Source organism: Hylobates moloch, unplaced genomic scaffold, assembly GCF_009828535.3.
Source record: "Hylobates moloch isolate HMO894 unplaced genomic scaffold, HMol_V3 SCAFFOLD_11, whole genome shotgun sequence".
In the NCBI taxonomy this organism is placed as follows: domain Eukaryota; kingdom Metazoa; phylum Chordata; class Mammalia; order Primates; family Hylobatidae; genus Hylobates; species Hylobates moloch.
This window is the reverse complement of record NW_026652286.1, coordinates 96,860,538-96,885,458: the sequence shown is the minus strand read 5'-3', so window position 1 is coordinate 96,885,458 and position 24,921 is coordinate 96,860,538. Positions and strand designations below refer to the sequence as shown.

General features: G+C 38.7%; 2 protein-coding genes across 4 annotated transcripts in view; one reads left to right on the top strand and one right to left on the bottom strand.

Annotated features, from left to right (window-relative positions):
* VWA5A (von Willebrand factor A domain containing 5A) overlaps positions 1–12,241 on the bottom strand; it is a 32,219-nt gene extending 19,978 nt beyond the window's left edge. For 2 of the 3 annotated variants that reach the window (XR_009215735.1, XM_032167779.2), the window contains exons 1-10: positions 11,017–11,174; positions 10,146–10,203; positions 9,825–10,027; positions 9,300–9,522; positions 9,003–9,178; positions 8,621–8,735; positions 4,594–4,763; positions 4,267–4,355; positions 3,917–4,061; positions 3,404–3,483 (exon numbers count right to left, since the gene is read on the bottom strand). Coding sequence is in view for 2 of the 3 variants with exons in the window: in XM_032167779.2 (XP_032023670.1) it covers positions 3,404–3,483; positions 3,917–4,061; positions 4,267–4,355; positions 4,594–4,763; positions 8,621–8,735; positions 9,003–9,178; positions 9,300–9,522; positions 9,825–10,027; positions 10,146–10,188 (1,244 nt within the window). In the remaining variant the exon portion in view is untranslated. Of the gene's footprint in view, positions 1–3,403; positions 3,484–3,916; positions 4,062–4,266; positions 4,356–4,593; positions 4,764–8,620; positions 8,736–9,002; positions 9,179–9,299; positions 9,523–9,824; positions 10,028–10,145; positions 10,204–11,016; positions 11,175–12,208 lie in introns of those variants that run through there. The other variant, XM_032167778.2, reaches the window with a different exon arrangement.
* A 9,682-nt stretch (positions 12,242–21,923) lies between these two features.
* LOC116476223 (olfactory receptor 10N1-like) lies at positions 21,924–22,856 on the top strand. Its single transcript, XM_032165904.1, has one exon. The coding sequence runs from the start codon at positions 21,924–21,926 to the stop codon at positions 22,854–22,856; it is 933 nt and encodes a 310-aa protein (XP_032021795.1).
* Positions 22,857–24,921: the final 2,065 nt, after the last annotated feature.

Sequence of the window (24,921 nt, the reverse complement as noted above, 5' to 3'; positions counted from 1 at the left end):
ACAAATCAAAACCACAATGAGATACCATCTCACACCAGTTAGAAGGGCTATCATTAAAAAGTCAGGAAACAACAGATGCTGGAGAGAATGTGGAGAAATAGGAATGCTTTTATACTGTTGGTGGGAGTGTAAATTAGTTCAACCATTGTGGAAGACAGTGTGGGGATACCTCAAGGATCTAGAACCAGAAATATCATTTGACCCAGCAATCCCATTACTGGATATACACCCAAATGATCAGAAATCATTCTACTATAAAGACACATGCACACATATGTTTATTGCAGCACTGTTCACAATAGCAAAGACTTGGAACCAACCCAAATGCCCATCAATGATAGACTGGATAAAGAAAATGTGGCACATATGCACCACGGAATACTATGCAGCAATAAAAAAGGATGAGTTCATGTCCTTTGCAGGGACATGGATGAAGTTGGAAACCACCATTCTCAGCAAACTAACACATGAACAGAAAACCAAACACTGCATGTTCACTTACATGTGGGAGTTGAACAATGAGAACACATGGACACATAGAGGGGAACATCACTCACTGGGGCCTGTCATGGGGTGGGGGGCTGGGGGAAGGATAGAATTAGAAATATCTAATGTAGATGATGGGTGCAGCAAACCACCATGGCACATGTATACCTATGTAACAAACCTGCATGTTCTGCACATGTATCCCAGAACTTAATAAAAAGAACATAAAGAAAAATTGACAAATATGGCCTGCATTTAGATAATGGTGTTATCTCAACTTTAAATGTCTTGAATTTAATAGCTTTATTGTGATGCAGCAGAATGTTCTTGTTCTTAGAAGATGAGTGCATAAGGGTTTATATATGAAGGGTTATGATATCTGTGGCTTGCCCTCAAATATTTCAGACAAAAAACACAGCTGAAACAAATGTGGTAAAAGGTTGACAACTGGTAGACCAGGGTGAAAGGCATATGGTATCCATTGTTCTTTTTTTTTTTCAAGACGGATTCTTGCTCTGTCACCCAGGCTGGAGTGCAGCGGTGTAATCTCGGCTCACTGCAACCTCCACCTCCCGGGTTCAAGCAATTCTCCTGCTTCAGCCTCCTGAGTAGCTGGGATTACATGCACACACTACCATGCCCTGGCTAATTTTTGTATTTTTAGTAGAGACAAGGTTTCACCATGTTGGCCAGGTTGGTCTCAAACTCCTGACCTCGTGGTCTGCCCACCTCGGCCTCCCAAAGTGGTGGGATTACAGGCATGAATCACTGCAGCCAGCCCCCATTGTTCTATTTTTGCAACATCTCTATATGTTTAAGGTTTCTCAATAAAATGTTGGAAACAAGCACTTCAAGAAATCAGAAAAGACCAAAGTAAATGAAAGAATATACTATGTAAATAGATTGGAATGCTCAATACAGTAAATAGTAAATCCCGCTTAAATAGATCTAGTCAGTGCAATTCTAGCCAATATACCAATAGGTTTCCTTTTTTTGGTAAAAACTGACAAGCTAATGCTAAAATACAAATACAAAGAGTCAAGTGTAATCAAGACAGTCTTGGTTATGAAATGAACAAAATTGAGGACTTATCACTATTGGAAATCAAGATTTATCATGAACCTGTACTAATTTATATGGTGTAGTTCTAGCACACGTCTAGATGAATAGACCAATGCAATGGAACAGAGGATCCAGAAACAATGTACATGTATACAGGTGCTTATTGATGACACAGATGACACTGTGCATTAGTGAGAAAAGGACAAACTTTTCCATAAATGGAATAGGGTCAATTTGATATCCACATTACAAATATACGAAAGCTTGGATAGGGAAAGACTTTTTAACAGGACACAGAATACACTAAACATAAAGACTGAAAAATATCGAACTACATTAAAATTAACAACTATTACTCGAATACATTTTGAAGCTAAGAGCAAACTATAGAGTATTTCTAGAACATACAGTCAACAAAGAGCTTGTATCCAGAAGACAGAATGAACTATAGATCAATAAGAAAATCAATCTAATAGAAATAAATAAGTAACAGGAAAAAGACTTGAAAGCACATCACAAAAGAGGACCTCCAACTGGCGAATAAATATGAAGTGGTGCTAAACTTCATTCATCAGCAGGAAAATGTAAGTTAAAACCATAATAAGGGGCTGGGCGCGGTGGCTCACGCCTGTAATCCCAGCACTTCAGGAGGCTGAGGTGGGCGGATCAAGAGGTCAGGAGATCAAGACCATCCTGGCTAATACGGTGAAACCCCGTCTCTACTAAAAATGCAAAACAATTAGCAGGGCACGGTGGCGGGCACCTGTAGTCCCAGCTACTCGGGAGGCTGAGGCAGGAGAATGGCGTGAACCCAGGAGGCGGAGGTTGCAGTGAGCCGAGATAGCGCCACTGCAGTCCGGCCTGGGTGAAAGAGCGAGACTCCGTCTCAAAGAAAAGACACCACGACACACACACAAAACTAAAATTTAAAGACAAACAATATCATGTTTTGGATAGGAAATGAGGTGATTGGAACACTCCTACAATTTAATGAATTAAATGAGTAGAATCATTTGGAAAAATGTTTGGCATTCCCTAGAAACTCTACAACTCTGTCTACTCAGAGAAAAATCTACATATATAAATATGTACGTATGCATATACACGTGTATGCAAAACAATACATGTACAAGAATACAAAACTGTCCACAGAAGCATCATTTTTAACAGCCAAATCAAAGTCCAACAGCATTAAAATCAATAGATAAATTATGGCATAGTCATTTTGTGGAATACTATACATCAGTGAAAAATAACTATGGCTATACTCAAAATATATATGAATCTCTCAACACACTGCTGAAAGGAAAGAAACAATATACACAGAAACTAAAGCACACTGTATAACTTATTTATTTTCACTCAAAAACGGGCAGAAATAACCCATGGTGTTGTAAGTCAGGAAAGTTTTAGTGTGTAGTGACAGGGAATAGGACATGATGGAAAAGGGTACAGATGGAGAGGCCTACTATCATTCCAGTTTTTACCTGTGTGGCGATCACACAGTGCATTCACTGTGATAATTTATCCAGTTGTATACTTATAATTTGTGTAGTTTTCTGCATGTTTTACTTCCCTAAAAATGTTTATAGTAAAAAAAATTAACATCTTACTATTCAATTCTTGTGTCCATTGTAGTTTAGAAAGAATAAGAAACAATGGTTTTGTTGTGTTGTTGAAGTTATTTGGAAAACTGTTTTTAATTTTTATAGGGAGAAATAAATTTTCGGCTGCTAAAACTAAATTCTGAAATCATTTCGTCCTCTTCAAGGAATGTCAACACTGGCATCATGTAGCACTAGAGTCTGTGTGTCTACTTAGCACCTATCACCCAGAAATCACATGTTCTTCCTACCTGTGTTTCTGTCTGTTGATCTTAACTTCTTTAATTACACTAAATGTGTCTGTAACTTCTCCATCTGTAAAGACAAAAAGCTGTACAAAGAAAGAAAATGTTCATCAGGTCTTTGGCAAGTTCATTTTAAGAAACCAAAATTTGCCCTTGAAAAATCCACCTATTTCATTGCAGAGGCTCTGGTGCCTCTTCAAAGAGGCATGAAATCCCTATTGTTTCAGTCACTAGCACCACATTCTCACATGATCTGTTCAGAACCCTGGGAATTTTTAGCACCTCCCCTCCTAGCTGCATCTAAGTTACTGTGGCACTCCATAAAAGGCCTTCCAGTGTCCATCGCATGGAGTTAAGGAAGAAGAAAAATGCATCATCTTTTTTTTTTCTGTTTACTATAATGACAGAAGACCGTGAATTGCAAACTATATTTCAACATACTGCATAAAGCTCAGGGGCATAGATTCTTAGAGATTACACACTTGCTGTCTCTTCTGTTAGCTCTGTTCCACTTCCTACCTGTAGGGGGTGGCCTGGGATGGAGGGTCCCCTGTAAATGTTCTGGAGTGGTGCCAAGATTTCAGTGCCCCCTAGGTCGGCCTGCATAAGCTTCACTCTCCCCAGAGCCTCCTCCATTGTTTGCTGAGTGTACTTCACACTCTCCCTGAGAAAGACAAACACACCCAGTTACATGAGGGTTACTTAACCTTGCCCAGTATAGAGTCCCTGAATTGCAAAACCCCCATTAAAAGAGAGTCTTATCTGAAACCCCCAATGCCGAAGTCAACTCCGCAGTAACCCCTTCAACAATTTAGTCCCTTTCTTTAAAGTCTCATTTTGTACTCCCTATTGTCTTTCCAGAAACTTACGGAAAGCATGCCTCATAGGAAGAGCCAAATCCGTAGATGTTGAAATAACAGCCTATAGGTAAGCTCTTCAGCAGCAAAATCAGTGTTTCCTGAAGGTAGGAGAGTATGAAGAGACGGAGTGAGAGAGGCTCACCAAAACACATGGGCCCTGTCAATGGACTCTCCTTGAGGATGTGGGCCACCCCCCACCTTGTGCCTTCTTACATTCCAAGGCTAGCCTCGGGGTGGTCGTGCTGCTGTCTCAGGCTCCAGATAGACCTAATTTAACCGCTCAGATTCATCCTCACTTGAGCATGTGACCCAGAAGAGAAAAGAAATTAGCTTTACCTTGGCTGCCTGTATGCGCAGCTGAGATGTATCGTGGCTACTCATGGGGCTCTGCATACTTCCCGAGCGGTCCATGAGGAAGATAAACTCTCCACAGGTATTTGATGGTTGATCTTCTGGGATATTTGGATAGAAACTCACCATTGCAGATGGATCTCCCATCAAATGACCTGTTCAGAAAGGATAAAGCCACCGTAAGACAAAAAGGAACTCAAGAATCCTAGTACCTAAGAATCAATGGTAATGAATTCAATTAAGAGCTAAGAAAACTCAAATCTAAAACACTGTGATGATTCATATACCATAACTGCTTGCAATGGGGTCAAGGGGAGTTACAAATATATAAGACAGACAAAAACAGAACAGATATGAAAGAGAAGAAAGAGGATAGAAGTTAGTAGACACAAGCAATAGTTAAAATATTGTCACCGATTACTAGTTTCCTGGCAGCTAGGCAAATGAATGAAACACATTAGGTTAAAATGTTCCAGCATTTGCCAAAAGAATCAGACAAGTTTGTCTGCAGAATCAAACCTTTTCTTCAAATCAAATAAATGGGAAATGTATCACATGGGCCTTAAGTCTTTAATTACAGCTTTGAAAAAAGTGATACTCACATGGACAATTTTGAGGTTGACAATTTATAAGCATTGAAAGTATAAGTATTATACCCACCAGGGTAAGTCTGTCTGCTTTGGGTATGAATAACTCACTGATAGTCCCCAAAAGAAAGGGAAACACTGAGATACATGTTGGATTCTATTATCATCACCCAAACAATGGTGTGGGGGTGACCACAGGAGCCCAGTCTATCTGGCCATGTTGTCAAAGCCATAGCTGTGACTATTTTTAGAAGAAAGTGAGGGCTGATACAGGAATTGAAATGCTAGTATTGAGATAGAGATGCAATGAGAACGGCTAGGTTAACTCTAGCTTTACAGAAAATATGAGAGGCTATATAATTAAATTCCTCTAACCCATTTTTACAAAGCAGTTCCCGGATCATAGGTTTATATTCTCAGTAGTCCTGGGATTTGGTATGACAATAGAATCTGGCTCAGTTTAATTTCTTCTCCATAGGATATGCCAAACACCAAACTGGCTTCTAAATAAGATGGGTGTTGCCAATCAAATATATGATAGGACACTAGTTCAAAAAATAACATTTACACAATCCAGATGTCTGGATATATGATGGGGGAGCAGCTTTTGTGATGAGCAAGGTCCCTTTCCATTCCCAGAGACAGCTGGTTTAAATGGAGCTGGTGCTATATTGAGGAGTCAGAAAGGGTGGCATGAGTATGATATGGGGTAACATATTTAACCTGTTTACAACAATGCCAGATGAATTGTAAGTGTTATATGTGGATTATCTACTATAATTTTAGCCTGGCTCAAATTATTTTCACCTCCATGAGTCTCAGCTTCTTTGTTTTCAAATGAGGCATTTCAAACTTTAGCTCCTCTGCTTGCTAGCCTTATGTCTTCCTCTGAAAAATCAAGGTAGTAACACCTACGTCAAGATTATTTTAAGCAGGGGTATCCAATCTTTTGGCTTCCCAGGGCCATATAAGAAGAAGAAGAATTGTCTTGGGCCACATGTAAAATACATTAACACTAACAATAGCTGATGAGCTAAAAAGAAAATCACAAAATAATTTCATAATGTTTTAAGAAAGTTTACAAATTTGTGTTGGGCTGCATTCAAAGCTGTCCTGAGCCACATGCAGCCCACAGACCATGAGTTGAACAAGCTTGATTTTAAGAGTTAAGTAATATAATATACTTAAGGAACTCAGTTTAGGGCTCAACTCAGATTAAACCCATAATAACAATATTATAAAATTATTTGTAAATTTTATTTTTATACAATTTTTAAATTAAATTATGAATTTAATTTTAGAAAAACATTATGTTCTTAATATCGTAAGTACATCCGTTCTAAGTTTGTAAAAAAAAAACACACTGTGTTTTTGTCATATAGCTGTAGGTTTCATTTGGCAGAACTCTAAATGGTTTTAGTGAGCCAAGCTGCCGCTTAAAGTTGTCATTTGCTTCCTTGTGTAGACAACAGCATGTCATCTTGACTAAATATATGACCTGGGAAGCAAGACTTGAGCAGTCCTGCTGGAAGGGATTCACAAGACTGTAAAGACTGTCCCTGATGTCCCCCCTTGGCCTTCAGAGCTGGTCATGAGGACTAGATGAGAAAATCTGCATAGGGGCCAAGGGAACTTCTTAGAAAAACAGGGAGTGAGATCTCAATCCTTACCTTTTGAGATCCAACATTATGGAACTTTCTCTGGTCAAAATAGTCCTTTGAAATAATCTTAACTGACAAGTAGGACACTGTTATGGGAATGTTTCATGGACACCCAAGGAAATAGTCACCATAAGGAAAGGAAAAAGCAGATAACTAACGTATAAAGACAGAGCATGGAGCTTCGTGGAAGAGGAGGTGGTTACAGCAAATTTGGTGGAAGCTGGGAGCCCCTTGAATTACCTTAGCATGGAGAGCTGGCCCTGAGGAAGAGTGGTTGAACAAGTGAGGGAACACTAAAAAGTTCAATTTGTGAGCTTAAGTATAAAGCTACTTTGGAAGCAAACATTAACAATGAGAGAGTAGGGTACTCTGTAGAAAAACAACTACAGGGAATTTTCTTGACAACAGCTATAATTGTAAAAGCAAGAGCCTAACCCAAGCCGTCCCACTTTGAATATGATTGTCACCAAGGACATGTCCATTCCACCATGTGTAAATGCTTCAGAAGTGGCAATAGCACTCCAGTCCTTCGTCATTGAAACCCAGGAGCATGGCAGCTCAGGAAGCCCCTAAGAACACAGCAAACTGACATGGGTTATACCAATTTAAATTCCAAGAAAGAGTGTGTATACATTTAAGGAAATTTTCAAAAGTAATAAACATTAAAAGAAACTGAGAAACTAAAGTTATTAAGAAGTTAAACTTGTCTTAGAAATTAAGAAGCTAGGGCAAAACAAAAAGGTTTTGGAGATGAAGGGTGGTGATGGTTGTACAAGGTGAATGTCCTGAAGACCACAGAACTGTACACTTAAAAACAGTTAAAATGGTCAATTTTGTTACATATATTATATCTCAAAAAAAGAGAAAAAAACCTCAGTTGAGACTGCATGTAGCTGTGATGAATCAATCAATAAAAATTATTTATTAGATAAAAAAGAAATTAAGAACTAAACTTAGTCAACCTAATCACAATTACTACTTGCATTCTTCCTGTGTTTTAAAATGTTTTTCCTAAAGCACAGATTATTTTATAGTGGTAACCTGTCTATAACTTATTTTTCTTTTACCTAACATTCTTTGGAGGTCATTTTTCCAATTACTTCAATCTGTCAATGTACACTATTTTAGTAGCTGCATAATAACTCATGAAGTATACCTAGCATAGTAAATTTAGCCAATAAGAGACATTTTGATTGCTTACTAACACTCGATATTATTAAAATGGTGGGGGACATCTCAGTGCATATTTTTACTTATATATGGATTTATTTCCCTAGGCAAGATTTCTAAAAGTGAAATTACCAAAGTTAACATTTATTTAACACATATGGCCAAATTTATCCTCAAAAGGTTAATTCACTTTTTAGCACACTCACAACCTTAAGAAAACCTTTTAAAGCATGAGGCATCAGATTTGGAAATCGTTGATAATTTGAAAGGTGAAAATGTCACACGATTATTTGGATTTCTGTCAAGACTGATCATCGCCACATGTTTATAAACTGGCTATGTTTTCTCTTGTAAATTATCTGTTCCTGGCTTTTGCCCAATTATCTACTGATCTACTTAAATTTGCCTACAAGACATATCACATGACAGTCATTAAACCTAACCATTTTTGCATGACATAGTGTAAGCTATTTCAGTGTTTCACATGTATTAACCACCACTGGAGGAAAGGAAAGAAAAGAGAGCAATTTGACAGTAATTCCAAGACAGGGAGTTGCCCCTTAGGGGATGACTACAAAGGAAGAAAGAAAATACCTGGCTTCACGTTAGGCAGCCCCATCTCCAAAACCACGCTGGGGGTATGCACCTCACCGTAGTAAATCAGGAGTTCCACGTCCCGATCAAACCTATGTCCAGCAGCCAGGGAAACCTGAGTGGAGGACAGATAAAGAAGCCACATTAGAATCATAACTTCTTGCTTCTTGGGGCTGAGGTTAGGGCTACAGTCCTTCTCCATGAGACAGCATGACCAGGAACGCAGGTGAGGCTAGAGAGAAGGCCCTGGAGATTAAATGAGGATATGGAAGGAGCATGTGGGACCCCCTCTGAGTTACCAGGTGGGAAGAACTGGGTGGGGACCAAGTCAAGACTCAAGCAACAGAGTTACTGACAACAGCAGTATTCTCTCATTAACTACCTGAGCAGAAGTCTTGTCCTCTCCTAGGTATTCAGGAGGACTCAAGGGGCAGTTGGATTGGACCTTCTCAATGCCATGCTGGGAATCTATGGTGGCGACCATGCTGAGGGTGTAGGGCAGGTCCTCCACAGGGACTATAGGAGTCTTCACATTAAGGCAACTGTCCTTAGACGACCCTATAAAAGATGACCTTAGTTCTGTTTTCCTTGCCAACACTTTTTATGACACTCTCAACCTTAAGAAAATTTCCCCATTTATGTCACCCACCACGAAAATTCAAAGGGGAGAGGTACTCACCAGAGAACTGGTACCTAGGATTCAGGACAGCTGGGAGCACAAAGCGCAGAGCCCCATCTGTTTCCAGAGGCAGCTCCTGCACATACTTCAGGGTGACTGCCGCCTTCGACCCAGGTTGAAGGTTACCCACATTGCAAGAGAAGACATCCCTGGAGCTGCTGTCCCCCTCCAATAAGAAGGCCTGGTGGCCCTGGGAGATGGCTTTCTCATAGTTGGTGCGGGCCTGAGAAGAACAGGGTGAGGGATGGGAAAGAAAGGGAACATCCAAAGTGACGTGGCTGAAAAAGAGACGAGTAGTGCAGAGCGACTGTGTGATTGGTCTTGTCTAATCACGGTTATACTTTGAATGCCTCTGATTGATTTTTCCCCCAAATGAAGAAAAATGGCAGTTAGAAAAGAGTGGAAGAAAGAGCTCTCAGCATGTTTTGTGATGGTACATTTAGTAGAGATCATAAAGAGTATGCATTAAGGAAATAAGAGGGGAGGACGTAATGTAATAAGAAGGGAGGAGGTAATCTCTACTACCTTCATCTTGTCTTGTAATTCTGCTACAATTTTCTTCCCATCCACCAAGGCCTCAAAGCTGTAAACAGCAGAGTCTTCATCCATGGGGAACACAAAGAAGGCCTCCAAAGGAACTTTCTCCTCATTCTCGTAGTTCAAAGTTGCAGACACACCAGCCACAAACTCGTAAATGTTAACGCTCACAGAGATACTCTTCAGTGGCACTGGAGACAGACCAGAATTCAAGTTCATCAAGCTTCAGTAGAATGCCTCCTTGTAGATCAAGCCTTGTGCTAGATGCCAAAGATTCAATGGCAAGTAAGAGTCACAAATTAGGCTTACCTGGCTCCCGTCGGAGGGTGAGTAGGCCACAGAAGTGCACCATGGTGACGCAAGATTTCTGCAGAAAAGACATATCACAAAGAGAGACATGTTGGAAGTTATCTGTTCAAACACCAGTACTTTATGTGCCTTTCTCTGGCATAAGAATACATTCAAAGGGTTAATGTTGGAGTTAGGAAGTTGGAACCTTTAAAAAAAGGAGACAAAGATTTCAATCATAAGGCTCCTTTTAATGGCAGTCCCAGGTAGGGAAGGTGTAAGATTCACTGGTATCTACTGAACAGGAAATCTCTGAAACACCCTGAGGCTGGTTCAAATACCAATTCCACTTTCTCAAAAGTGTATTTAATTCACCACTCCTTAGGCATATGGAATAGGTGTCACTAACCCCTCTGAGCCTCAGTATTTTCTTTCTAAAATGAGTAGCATAATATCCACACATCATATATAAATTAATACATGTGAAGTCCCTAGATTAGCACACGGCCCATAGGAGGCATTTAATCAATGATGACAGACATCACTATTGTCCCTATTATTGTTGTTACTGTTAATCGGTAAACCTCTGCTGCCATTCACTTTGGATCATGGCATTCAGAGACGCGCTGCATGTGAGAAGCTGTGTGATCCAAGATGGACTCCTGCCACAGGCCATTTATCTTGTGGCTTTTCTTTTGGGACCCAAAATTAAAAGATAAGAGTATATTTGTTTGTATCCATCCAAGATATCCTAATATATTTAAATATTATATATGCACATAGCCTACATTTGCACCCCCACTAAACAGCACCAATACATCAGGTTTTTCATTCCATATCTGTTTTTATTTTGAGAAATTGGATAAAAACTGAGTGTGGCAAAATGACTCACAATTCAAAAGCAACGCAGAGGACAGTGGCAGCGTGAGGAGGAGAGGATGCTCAGAAAAGGGCTTCTACGCAGACTTCTGACCTGGGCAAGTTCCCTCATAGAACAGGCTGGGCTGGGGAAGGGAAGAATTTCTAATAACACATTAAGCAGAGAGCCTAAAGCAGGAGACTCACACAGGAGTAAAACAGCTGAAAGAGAAGCTCTCAGGCTGGGCAATACTCACCAAGGGTGGCTTGAGTAAAAGAGAGAGACGCAAAAGGCGTCCCCTACAAGGGAATAGCTTTCGCTTCCTGATTCTAAGCTCAGAACAAATCCTCCGTTGAGGAAAACTGCTATTCTACACTCTTGCCCCCACTCTTCCCAGTACAAACAAAATTACTTTCGGTCAGAATTAGTTCTGTCTCTCAGGATGGCACTTCAGAAAGGCAATTCCCAAGGCTTAGGTAGAGACTGGCCACCAAGCTGAAAGCCATGAATCTGAGGCAGCTGGGAGAATACAAGGCTTCCGGCCTAGCCAGGTAGCTGCTTCAGGAATGCAGAGTCCCAGCACTGGCCGCTCAGCAGCTAGGAGGGAGGGAGGGGAGCTGGGTGGCACCACCGGCCACACACACCCCTGCAGCCTGTGACATGGGTGAAGTGGAGAACTCGGAACCAGACAAGGAGGAGATTTGGGGTAAGAAGTGGGGCTTGGATAAAATCAGAGATTGATTTAACCTTTCCATTCAGTCCTAGATTTCCAATGTCCACGTATTTACAGAAGAGACTGCGTCGGTCTCTTACATTTCTGTAGAGAAGGGCTTAGGGGCTGCAGTTGATTGGAGTAGATGGAGGCTTACAGCCTCATTTCCTCAGCTTACACTATCCTGAATTGAGAAAGCATCAAGGGTCTATATCAAAGGAAGAAAGGGGGGAAAAATAAAGTAAAAGAGAAGGAAAGTAGGAAGAAGGGCCTTGAGATTAGGAGATGGCTAAATCCCTCCTTCAACCTCCAAAAGATTCCCCTAAACTGCCAAACTTGCAGGAACCTTCCTGGGGATCACACATCTGGATGAAATCCTCCACCCATGGGGCGTGCAGTTCAAGGAGCCCCTACAAATTTGGGGACTGGGGAAAGGGAGCTAGAATGTGGAGCTCTCAGTCTTCCAGAGCAGGGGTTGGATCCAGGCCCTGCACCGGTAGCTTGGTCCCCTACCTTCTTCTCCTGCAGTCCGGAGCGCTCTGAGTCACAGCGGAGTGAAAACAGCTGCAGTCATGATTTCCGGAAAGAACCGCCCCCTTCTAGGGACCGGTTGTAAAGTAGCGACTACAAGACTAAGGGATCAACGGAAAATTATTAAACAAATAATCAAACTTTGGCTTGTTTGTATCAAAGAAAAAGTCTTCGACTTTGGAACGTTTGGTTTTTTTCTTTGCTCTTTGCTAAGGAACAATCAGAGAACAGGCAAAGAGGGAAAGGGAAAATGCTGCAACAGGAACAACATCAACAATGACATTAAAAACTGCATATTTCTGTAAAAGCTTAATTGCCAAAGGCTTACCGTGTCCTGGGCCCTGTTAATCAAAGCTTTATGGACATTATATCATTGACACCTTATCTCTAATGTGAGTCATTTTTCCCCAAGTTGCACCTCCCCTACAGCACGGGGAAAGATAAGGAGATAGTGCAAGGCACACACATCTGCTCTAATGAGAGAAGCTCCAGCCAGGGAAGCTCAAGTCTTCCTGTCATGGGTCACTTATGGGATCCCGAAACCAAATGTTTGGGTTAACGATGTAAGTAACTGAGAATGTCTATGCTCATTTACGTGGCTAAAGGACATTAGAAGTGATCAAGGTCCCCATGGCTTCTCTATTTCAAAACAACCTATTAAATCTGGGACTTAAAGTGTCATATTGCTGTTGAGAATCTATAGGGTAAAGAATACATGATACATATGGAAAACACAGCTTGATTTTGGTCTCTGTGATGTATTTTTTGTGGATATTTTACTCTCCCCAAGTTATTTGTTCTCTCATCTGAAACATGGGGATAATGACATACCTCCACTGATTGTTTTTTTGAGATCGAATGAATCTTAGTGGCTACAAAAGTTATATATATATGAATGAGATCGAATGAATCTTAGTGGCTACAAAAGTTATATATATATATATATATATATATACACACACACAGACATACACATACACATTTATATACATGCATGTGCATGCATAGATGTATATATGTGTATATATGTACACCCACACATGTATATACAGTTACATGCAATGTAATATATGCATATATAGTAAACCACAACATAAGCACAAATTCTATTTTATCAGTACTGGGCCCTACAACCATGTTTTTTACATGTACTGAACTAATTATGAGAGGAAATTATCCTTTTCTCTGGAGAGAAATCATGTCTGGTATTGTTCCTTATGACTGTACCTTCTTTCCATTGGCCGAAACACCTGAGCAACAAAAGGGAGGAGCTAAAAATGTGGGCAGAGTTCATCATCTGATCCTGCTGGGCTTAGAGCTTAGCACTAAAAGTCTGCCACAGACCAGGCATGCAGGGTGGTTAGAGGGCACTGAATCAGGAAACACACAGAAGATGCTGGTTGTTGAAAAGACAACTATGTGAAAATTCCCATAACCTAGCACAATATACACAAGTAAACCTATATAGATGAGGTATCTTCACTTAAAAGTCTGTCCTTGTGCCTTAGTGTTGCCAGGCATTCCTCAAGATTGACTCTCACCTTCTTTTTTATACTAATAGGAACCCCAAGTTTCACAATGTCTATGACCATTCAGAATAAAAACATTGCCCAGCCTCCCTTAAAGCTGGTGTGGCCTTGTAACTAAGCTCTGGCCAATAGAGTACAAGGAATAAGTGCAACACCATGTCATGCCCTTTCAAAGAAAAGAGGACGGCCTCGCATTCACTTTACCCTCTTCCTGCTCACTGGTGTGAATGCAGGTATATCCTGAGCTAGCTTGAACCATAAAGACTAGACCATAAAGCCTAGAGCATTTCCCCTAAAAATGGAGACAGAAAGATCCTGAGCCCCTGAGACTCTCATAGAGCAAGCCACTGTGTCATCACAGAATTTTACAGGATAAAGTAACGAATTTCTCCATGGTTTATAACAGCTCTTTGGGTCCTTATCCTACCCTAATACATTTGATTATGATTAATTAAAAAGTAGACTGTTAAGGAAACTATCTTCTTTGGAATATGAAAAGCACATTTGCTTATAATGGAGATAGAAATATTTATATTATGAGAACAATATCCAATTTATTTTAGCACCCACCACTGTAACACATGTACCCTGAATTATACCGGTGTATGTTATGTTTATCATAGTTTGCTACTTATTTTTCTTCAGTTCTTCTGAGAGCCATTTCCCTTCCTGAAATAAAAAGGCTGTTTGTCATAGAGTGCTTAGCATTGGTTCAGAACAGGCTTTCAATAAGTTGTTTTGGTCATTGTCTCGTTTCTGTTATTCTCTTTCTTCAATGTTCTCTATCATCATGGAGTTTTAAGTGTCCATTTCTGCTTGTTCTCTCTCCTCTGATGTTTCCACAGCAATTCATCTAAAACTTCATGCTGTTTTTATCATACTTGAGCCCTTTTTGTGCTCTTAAAATTGTAAACCTTTAAGAAAATAAGTTTTTAAAATGCATGAAGTTATTTGATTAATGAATAAATACATATAAATCCCAGTGGTTGTATATACGCTTAGATCTTGTGATTGCAATCCTCTATAGATACTGGAAAATAGATTTCAAAAGATCAAATAACAAACGCTCAGACATATGCACAAATCTTATAAGCATTTATTACATACTGGTGATAATTATAATTAATAGGTATAATTTTCATATGATCACTGATAACTTGGAAATTTAGTGCTTGAAGATGTCACATCCAACCTGGGCTCAGCAGAAACTTATCATAAATGAATGGATAGATAGGGTGAACTTAAAAATATGTATAGTACTATATATTGAGTTCCTATTTGAAACCAGTGCTAAGTGTTTTACACAGTATGTCAAACTACATTAATTACAGACAGGAATAATGCCTGTCATCACAAATCGCTTAGTAGTTTGTCAGAAATTTCTTGGATGATAATGACCATTGCTTAAAGGTAACAATTTTCATCGATTACAAGCAAATATGCTCCTGACAAACCCAAAGCATAGACAAATGCCAAAGGGGATAGGCAGGATGCAGCTCAAGGGTCTAAAAATCTATGAGGGCTTGTAAAGAACATATATTGCTCATCCAGAGGTTCGGACATTGTAGAGAAAACAAGAAACTGGGTTCTAATTTATCAGGATCTACTTGGCTGTATCACATAATTAAGTCTGTGAGCTTTAGATTCAGTCTGGGGCTTGAGTCCTACCTCTAGTTCTTAATAGTTGCATAATCGTGAGAAAGCAATTTAACTACTCCGAGTCCATGTCATCATTTGTAGAATGAACTGATAATACCTAGTCTATATGTATGTTGTAATCATTAAATGAAATAAGAGTTTTAAGGCATATATCACAAGTTGGCATTCTCTAAATATTAGTTCCACTTACCTTTTGTTGGGTTGGCCAGCTGAATTTTGAGAATCTGGAAAACTATATGCCATTTAGATTTCCACATAGAAAGGCTACTTTCATGAAAAGGATTCTGAGATTTCTTATACTTTTTCTAAATCTGGCAACATTATCTTACTTTTGGTTTGGTAGTTTTTTCTGCTCACCATCTTTTGGTTTTAATTACTCATCGTTAAAACAAACAAAACAAAACCACCAAACATTGTTTTTAAAAAACCCTCATCTTAAAATTGGGAAGGAAAAGAGGAAAAGAGCAAGCGGGGGCGGGGAACAAAAGGAAGGATTCTAACAATGAAATTAAAGAGGTGAGAAATCTTTGTTTATCCAATTTCAAGAAATATAAATCTCATGGGCACACAGTGTGTCAGGAAGTTTACAAGCATTATCTAAACACTCACAATCGCCCTGTGAAATACTATCATTACTCCATTTTACACAATACAATGTGAAGGCTCAAAGAGCACCGTGTACCTGCTCAAGGGCACATAGCTAATGAGAAACAAACTTGTTCTTCACACTCAGAACCTTCTGGCTCCAAAGTAAGTATTCTATTCATTATGTTGTAATTTCTTCCACAGCCATAAGAGGTATAGGGATGGGTAGAAACTGGAAAAATGACAGATTTGGCAGGCCAAATCCCTGAAGTCTACAGTAACAAAAGAGACTGATGAAATATCTACCCAAACCAGAAAAATAGGGTGGTCAGGAGGGATCCACAGCTCTTTGATTCCCAATTCTTTGAAGGGGCATCGTGATTACTGCATCCTATTTGCTAACTCCTAAACTCTTCCAATATCTGCCATTTAATTGATCCCTGTGCTCAGAGGGCTCCTGCTCCCTATCTCAGGATAGATCATAGATGAGGCTCCAAGGGACTATGAGATCATTTAAATTCCACAAAGGTAGGGGATATTTTCACTTTCGCTAACTCTGAGGAAGTCATCCTAGGCCATAGGGCAGCCATCAGATGTATAATATCTTCTGCATGGTTCTGAATGAAAAATAAAAAGCCATTTTGGGTCTGCAACTAGAGAACTCAAACCCAACTCCTTGGAACGCTGAGAAAAGAGATGTTTGGGATGGAGAGCCTGATACTCTATAGAAGAAACTGAAGACAAAAGAAGGGTTAAAAACATTTGTGTTCCTTAATTGAGCTGGTCGCGATCCTTGTGATTACGTAAGTATTCAGAGCTTCTCCTCAACTTCCTTAATTTTTACTTGTTTTCCTCACTCCAAAGACCTGAGTAGCAAGAATTGTTGGGAGAAATCACCGTGAAAGGCTTCTTTCTCATTCTATATGGCAGCCAGAGTCTTTTCCTCCACTTACCTTCTCATACAGCATTTAGGAATGCATTTCTTGATTCCTTTCCTTTTGTTGTTACTAATGAATTCAGCATCTATCACATTCCAAGCACCACACAGTTGCTTAGCATTAAAATTTAGTTGGATATATTCCTTGACATGGAGAAAATAAATAATCTTTAGCAGACAAATATATATATAACAGACATTCTCCTGGTTCTCTTCCAAGTTCTCTGAAGAATATGTACATTTCTTCTTAAGTGACTCCCTTTCCTTCTCCTTTTCCTAAAATGTAGTATTTCTCAACGTTTGGCCTCCAGTACTATTTTGTCTTGACTACACCAATCTCTCGTAGTGCTCTCATTCAGGCTTAAGACATTGACTATCATCTTCATTATTATTATATTTACTATGGGGAGTCCCATGCTAAAGAGTTTTCCAATCTTTTTTAGCATAGGACTTGCCATAGTAAATATAATAATAATGAATATTACATATTAATTCTTTATATATATTATATGGACTCCCCACAGTAAATATAATAATAATGAACTATTATATAACATCTTATTAGGTATCAAACTCTTTTATGAACATCACCAAATTTAATCTTTACAGCGATTCTGTAAGATAAATATCTCAGTTAATAAAAACATGAGTGGGTACTTAGTATAAACCAAGCATAATTATAAGAACATTCCACATATTCAAGAAGCACAATTATAATGTAGATATCAAAATACAGGTTGGTGAAACACAAAGAACTGTCCTATTTTACCCTTATTGCCCTGCCTTAATTATTAATCATGCTCCCCTTTGCTCTTAAAGTGTCCTAGTTTGAATGACAATTTTTAGCTGCCTAATTAAGGTTTAGGCTACTGGTGCAAGGAATACTTTCTGCTTCTGTAACTGTGAGAAGCCGAGGCTCAGAGAATATAAATTACTGGCCCATAGTCACACCACCAAATAGCAGAACTTGAGCTTGAATCCTTAAACCTCTGATTTAAGTTCTATTTAATATTCTATGATGTCTCTTTTCTAGACAAATGTTTGGATTTGAATAGAATCTTCTAGGAAAGCTGTATCTATTTCTATTATGGTTGCAACCCCAAATTACTGTTTAAATTATCACTCTCAGTTCCTCATTTCTTTGATGCCTGTGAACCTGTCTGGTTGTGGGTTTAGAAATGGTGAGAAACTTAAATGTTTAAAATTTTAAAAAATAATATTTGAAGTTATAAGGACAGAATTTTTTTAAAGTCATGGTTAATAAAATCTCAACCTGAAATGGTATTGTTTTCATGAGCTATTTCTCATAGATCTCCTTTTCTTTGAATTTTTATCTTACAGAGTCATATTTATATTGTACTGCTTTCGAGTCAACAGCTGAATAACTCACATTTCACTTTGGCTATCACTGATACCATGTATTAGCATAATTCATTTTTGAACAATTGGGAGGGGTTCTTGCTTGTGGGGTGTGGAGGATGCAGGAGGCATTTAAGCCATGGTTTCCAATCTCCTCTATCACATATATTATTTTTGCACCTCAATATAATTCAGAGGCGACCTCCATCAGTGCTCAAGGGTATTTTCTAAATACTTCCCCAAACTGTGAGTTACTTAGCATTAGCTATACTCATGCTGATATTAAGTCAATACATTACAAGAGTGTTTTTACCCTTGTCAGAGTAAAGGACTAAGTAAAAGTTGCTGGGCATCTGAAATATATCAGACACCCTACTAGATGCCTTGTATTACATTATCCCATTCAGTCTTCCAAACAATCCTTAGAATGTAATACTATCCTTATATTAGAGATAAGCAAATTGAAGTCATAGCAGAGTCACAGAATTAGTAAGAATTAGTAAGCCTGCCTGGCTTAAAATCTTGTCTTTCCTTATCAACATTGCCTTATTGGCTCCTCTCATCCAAGCAGAGAACAATAGAATTCTCTATCTTTTTCAAGGTTATATCAGGAATATCATCATATGTAATCCTTACACAATTCTGTGAGGTATTATCTCAGTTAATCAAAAACAAACATTAGTGGATACTCACTATACACCAAGCACAACTATAAGAACATCCCACATTTTGGCAATATTTTCCTATTGACTTGATCTTGATTTCCAACATCAAACTAGTTTTTCTATTTATCCCCTACATTTTCTTAATTTAAAAGGCACATATTACACTCCACTTTTCTGTGCTGAGTTATTAAACGTCTTTTTCTAGGAATGCGTTAAAATAACTACATAGCAGTTAACTCTATTTGCCCTGTGTTCATTGAGCCTAACTGAAATTGTTCAGGAACCTCCCAAGATACCTATGTGAAGAGATGACTAATCCAGATCATAGAGGCCACCCAGTGGCCATGTACTTGTTCTTCAACAACTAAGGCACACATACAAACTGATTTCAGATCCAGATGATCCCCCAGAGGAAGAAGACAAAAGGATCCTAGGGTAAGGAGGTGGGGTAGTGGAGGGGAATGAAGAATACTAGCTTTCCCCCAACAAGAAACACCAAAGGACCCCAAAATTCAAAGAACCCAATACAATAAACAGAATATCTATAGACTTGGTGCCTTAAGACAATAATAGATTACATCAATTTTGTTAATATGTTGTGATAACACTTTTCCAGATTTGATTATCACATGATCTAAGACATAGGATCTAAATCTGGTACCAAAGGTTGTGTGAATAATTTTGTCCTATTTAAGATATTGTTTACAATAACTCCTTTTCACATTCTTTAGTTGTTCTGACAGAACTTTCCACCAATCAAAATTTTGTTCTTTTCCTTCTCTTCAGAAAGGTCCATTTGCCTTCCTTAAGTCTCCTCCAGCAAGAGGTAATTATGAGTTACAGCAATTTTGAAGATATTCAAGGCTCATCCTATCTCTCCTAGTTCAGCAATTAGATACTCTACATTTCTATGAATATCTAAATTCCTTTTATTAGGCATGTATCTGAAGCCAAAAGTAGGCTGACTACAACCATTTTTTGCTGGGGTTAAGAAAAAAGACAAAATAGTCGAAGGACCAAAGGAATAATTCTAGAGCATTCAAAAATTTGATCAAAATAAACACACTTGTTGTCTTAAATCCTAGTGATATAATGATGAGCAAGAATAAACATGGTCTCTTCATAGAACTCACAGTCAGATAATATCCATAAATTAATTTCCAACTTTTCATTCATTAATTCCTCTAACAAATATTTAAATTTCAGCTACTCAGAAGCACTGTGACATGTGCTGCAGATTCAATGACAAATTATAGCTACTACTCTCAGGGATCTGGAAGTCTAACAGAACCTGAACTCAATTCCTTCAGTACTTCTTGTGTATATATGGATGATATTGATCTGTCTTACCACTTCCATATTTTTAGAGGCTAAAATTAACAATCAATAACTTTTGCTTATAAAGAGGATCAGAGAAATTGACCAGGAATTGTAAGTTGAGATAAGGGCAATTATTTGTTTTCATATTTGGGAATATCAAAAAAAATCAAAAAAGTAAAAACTGAAAACAAAAACATCCTTCTTGGATGATTCACAAGAACCTTTATATTCAAGCATTGTCATACCCCAGCGGCAGTTACATATTCTCAGCATATACAGTTACCTCTTTCCTTAAAATAAAACAGTCAAATTCATAGAAGCCGTGAGCAAAATGATGGTTGTCATGGGCAGGGAAGAGAGGGAAGTGGGGAGTTACTAATCAATGGCTCTAAAGTTTTAGTAATGCAAGATGAGTCTAGAGATCTGCTGTACAATATTGTCCCTATATTATTAATAATAATATTGTATTCTATACTGAAAATCTGCTAAGAGAGTACTTCTCATGTTAAGTGCTCTTACACAACAAAATAATAAAAAAATTTTAAAGATAAAAACAGACAGGCTGGGCGCGGTGGCTCACGCTTGTAATCCCAGCACTTTGGGAGGCCGAGGCGGGCGGATCACGAGGTCAGGAGATCGAGACCACGGTGAAACCCCGTCTCTATTAAAAATACAAAAAATTAGCCGGGCGTGGTGGCGGGCGCCTGTAGTCCCAGCTACTCGGAGAGGCTGAGGCAGGAGAATGGCGTGAACCCAGGAGGCGGAGCTTGCAGTGAGCCGAGATCGCGCCACTGCACTCCAGCCTGGGTGACAGAGCGAGACTCCGTCTCAAAAAAAAAAAAACACACACAAAAAGCTTCAGAATTGAAATATTTTAGTTTCATTATTTTAAGGATTCAAAAATACCAATTGTTAGCAAAGATTAAATATTTCATATCTGCATCTTTATATATGATGTGACTTCACTAAAACCTAAAACTAGGATATAATAGTATATCTCAGCTGCTAATCTCTAAGCAATTTAAAACCCCAGAGTAATAACCAAATTAGTCACTGTTAGTTTCTTTTCAAACAAATGAATATTTCCAAATAAGAACATGCCAAAAATAAAAAGTTTATTTATAATTAGAATGATATTAACACAACCCAAATCTTAATGCTCATTGCATTGTATCTCAATCCATCATTCTTATTAGACATGTCAATGACCAAATTGACTTTTGGTGAATAATTAGGCATCTGATCACATCTTTGAGTAACTGTAGAAATATTCTGAAGAGGAATCAGGAGGATCTGACTTGTAAGTTGGTCTTTTTAGGGCATTCTTTATTGTATAATTGGTTGTGGACATTAATTATGTTCTCCGTTCTCTTAGCCCATCCAACATTTCACTGTATTAATGTTTCATTTTGTTTTGTGTCTATATTCATGAAGGAATAGATCTCAAGATACGAAGGCATATACATGCTTTACTAATCCCTAAATGTCTTTGGAACAATTTCTAATTCTTAATTTCAACATCAACTTAATGTTTAAACAAAAATTGGTGCCAATGAATGTATTGGTATTGAGTTTATCCCAATCAGCCTCCACATTCATATTGTCACATATTTTGTGAAAACCCAGACTACCCTTCCACGAACATGAGGAATAACACATTGCTGAATGAGTTCATTCTACGGGGAATACCTCAGACAGAGGGACTGGAGGCTGTACTCTGTGCTGTCTTATCATTCATCTACCTCTTCACCCTACTTGGAAATTTACTCATCCTTACAGCGATTGTTTCTTCCTCTACCCTTCACACTCCTATGTATTTCTTCTTGGGACTCCTGTCTACTTTTGACATATTGTTCCCATCTGTAACATGTCCCAAGATGCTACTGTATCTCTCTGGCCAGAGCCCAGTCATTTCTTTTAAGGGATGTGCTTCACAGCTCTTCTTCTATCACTTGCTGGGTTCTGCTGAAGGCTGCCTCTATTCTCTGATGTCTTATGATCGCTTTGTTGCCATATGTCACCCACTGAGATATATGCTCATCATGAAGCCTGGAGTCTGTGTCGGCTTGGTCGTGGTAGCCGGGTTGGTGGGTTGTCTTCACGCCACCATTTTGACCTCCTTTACCTTTCAGTTGTCCTACTGTGGCCCTAATCAGGTGGACTACTTCTTCTGTGACATTCCTGCTGTTTTACCCCTGGCTTGTACTGACAGTGCCCTGGCCCAAAGGGTGGCTTCCACAAATGTTGGCTTTCTGGCTTTAACACTTTTGATCAGTGTCTGTGTCTGCTACACTCGCATTGGGATTGCCATCTTGAGAATCCGCTCATCAGAGGGCAGGCAGAAAGCCTTCTCCACCTGCAGTGCTCACCTCATTGCAATCCTCTGTGCCTATGGACCAGTAATCATCATCTATCTGAAGTCCACACCCAACCCCTTGCTTGGTGCCATGGTGCAAATATTAAATAATGTTGTCTCACCCATGCTGAACTCGTTAATCTATTCCTTAAGGAACAAGGAAGTGAAAAGGTCCCTGAAAAGAGTATTCCGAAATGTTTTACTTACTGTTTGTGAATAAATTATGAGTTATTATTCGGGATAAATGTTATAACTAACATTATTCTTTGTCTCTTAATTCTGGATAAGGAATCCAAAGGGCATAGCAAGCACTTGGAGATAGATTTCTTGCCCCTATAATAGGTAGCCAATATGTCCTGGCTGAGGATAAAGAGGATCTGTAGCAGTCTAAGAAGCACCCTTCAATAGTTCCTCTCTGTCCAAATCAACATTCAATTTTACCTTATTGTTTTGCTCCAATTAAAATGTAATTGTTCCCCTTTTCTGCCTATAAGAATTTCAGTTCTTCCACCTTGTGAAGAAGAATATTAATTAACATTCATAGAGCATGATCTGTCTTCTGGGCATTGTGATGAATATTTCACATACATTATCTTATTAAATCTTCACATCACCCCTATAGAGTAGATTTTACATAATGTAGAAAAGAGTTTTGAGGATTAAATATTTCAAATAATGAACCCAAGGTTACACATTATGCAGCAAATCAGACCTCAAACTCAGCTCCAGTTAACTCCAAATCACCTCCCTGCTACAGATTCCTGTACCACATAGCTAACCTAAGTGACCTGCTTGGCAATTTACTCATCCTAATTACCTCTCTCCAGAGCTCACGATACAAAGAAGTTGTCTGATAAATAACTGGTAAAATAAGTACTGACAGAGGTTATGTCTATATACAGTCATCCCTGAATATTCATGGGTTCTGCCTTTGTGAATTCAACCACTGTGGATCAAAAATATTCAGAAAATAAATTTTACAAAGTTCCAAAAAGCAAAACTTGAATTTGCCTCACTTGAGTACTACATTGAATTCATGTGCATGAAATGGTGGTAGGCATTGTATTAAGTACTATAAGTAATCTAGAGATGATTTAAAGTATACAGGAGGATGTGCATAGGTTATATGCAAACACTACACCATTTTAAATAACGGACATGAGTATACTTGGATTGTGGTGTTTATGGGGGTCCTAAAACCAATCCTCTGAGGATACTGAAGGACAACTGTATTGACGTTATTATTATCTCCACTTGCTCTATTCTACTACACAATATTCCCACCTGTAGATGGCGGCACTGAGATACAGCAATAAGTGTCTTTCTTGTGTACTACATTCAGTTATGCAAAAGCCAGCCCTAGACCCAAGCCCTCTTAAGTCCTACTGAGTCAGGGTTTTCCTACTGCATCATACTGCCAATATGTCAAAATACTCTTTAGTGTAAACGCAGGGGGAAAGTCTTTCCATTCAGTGTTGTTGAAGAGAAGATGGTCTAATTATGGGGCTTAATTAGCATGTTCATTTTATTCTCCCAGCAAGTTACTTTTTGTAACTTAACTTCCAACGAGACTGGAGTTGGTAACTGTTTCTCGATTTTCTCAGAATCTAAAGTGAAAGAAATGGTACTATTAATTGGGGATCCTACAGACACACCAGCTCCTAGTTTCCATGACATTTTAGTTATTTGTACTTTTTCTATTCCATTTATAGTCCCCAAAGTTCCCTTCGTATTTGAAACCAGTAAACAAAAACAAGAAAAAATCTCTAATAAAAATGCTTACTTTACAAATAGCATTAAGCAAAAAGGATGAAATGAAGCTCCTTCGTGCAATAGGAGGATTCTATAGCTCCTCCTAACTTGATTGGCAGAAATCCAAGATGTCATAGCATCCTATTCCCACACTTTGGAGATGCCTATCAGAGATGATATGCTGGATTCAAATAACCCTAGTGTTACTTTGCTGTTCTACTAATGCAGGATATTTGTAGAAGAATCTACATGTCATGATATCTGGTAAAGCCTGAATAGTGTTTAGGGACAGGTGTTCAACACACTGATACTTCTATAATAGATTTCTTTTCTAGACAATGGAAAGTTTCATAAAAGTAGGGATTATGTGTGTCTTGCTCACCATTGTATCCATAGGACATAGCCCAGTGACATAGTAAGCTTCCAGTGTAGGTTTGCTGAATGAATGAATGGATACCTCTTTACCCATTCAAATTGTGATGCAATTGTATATTTATCGATACAGAGGAACATGTGTGAAATAATTAAGATAC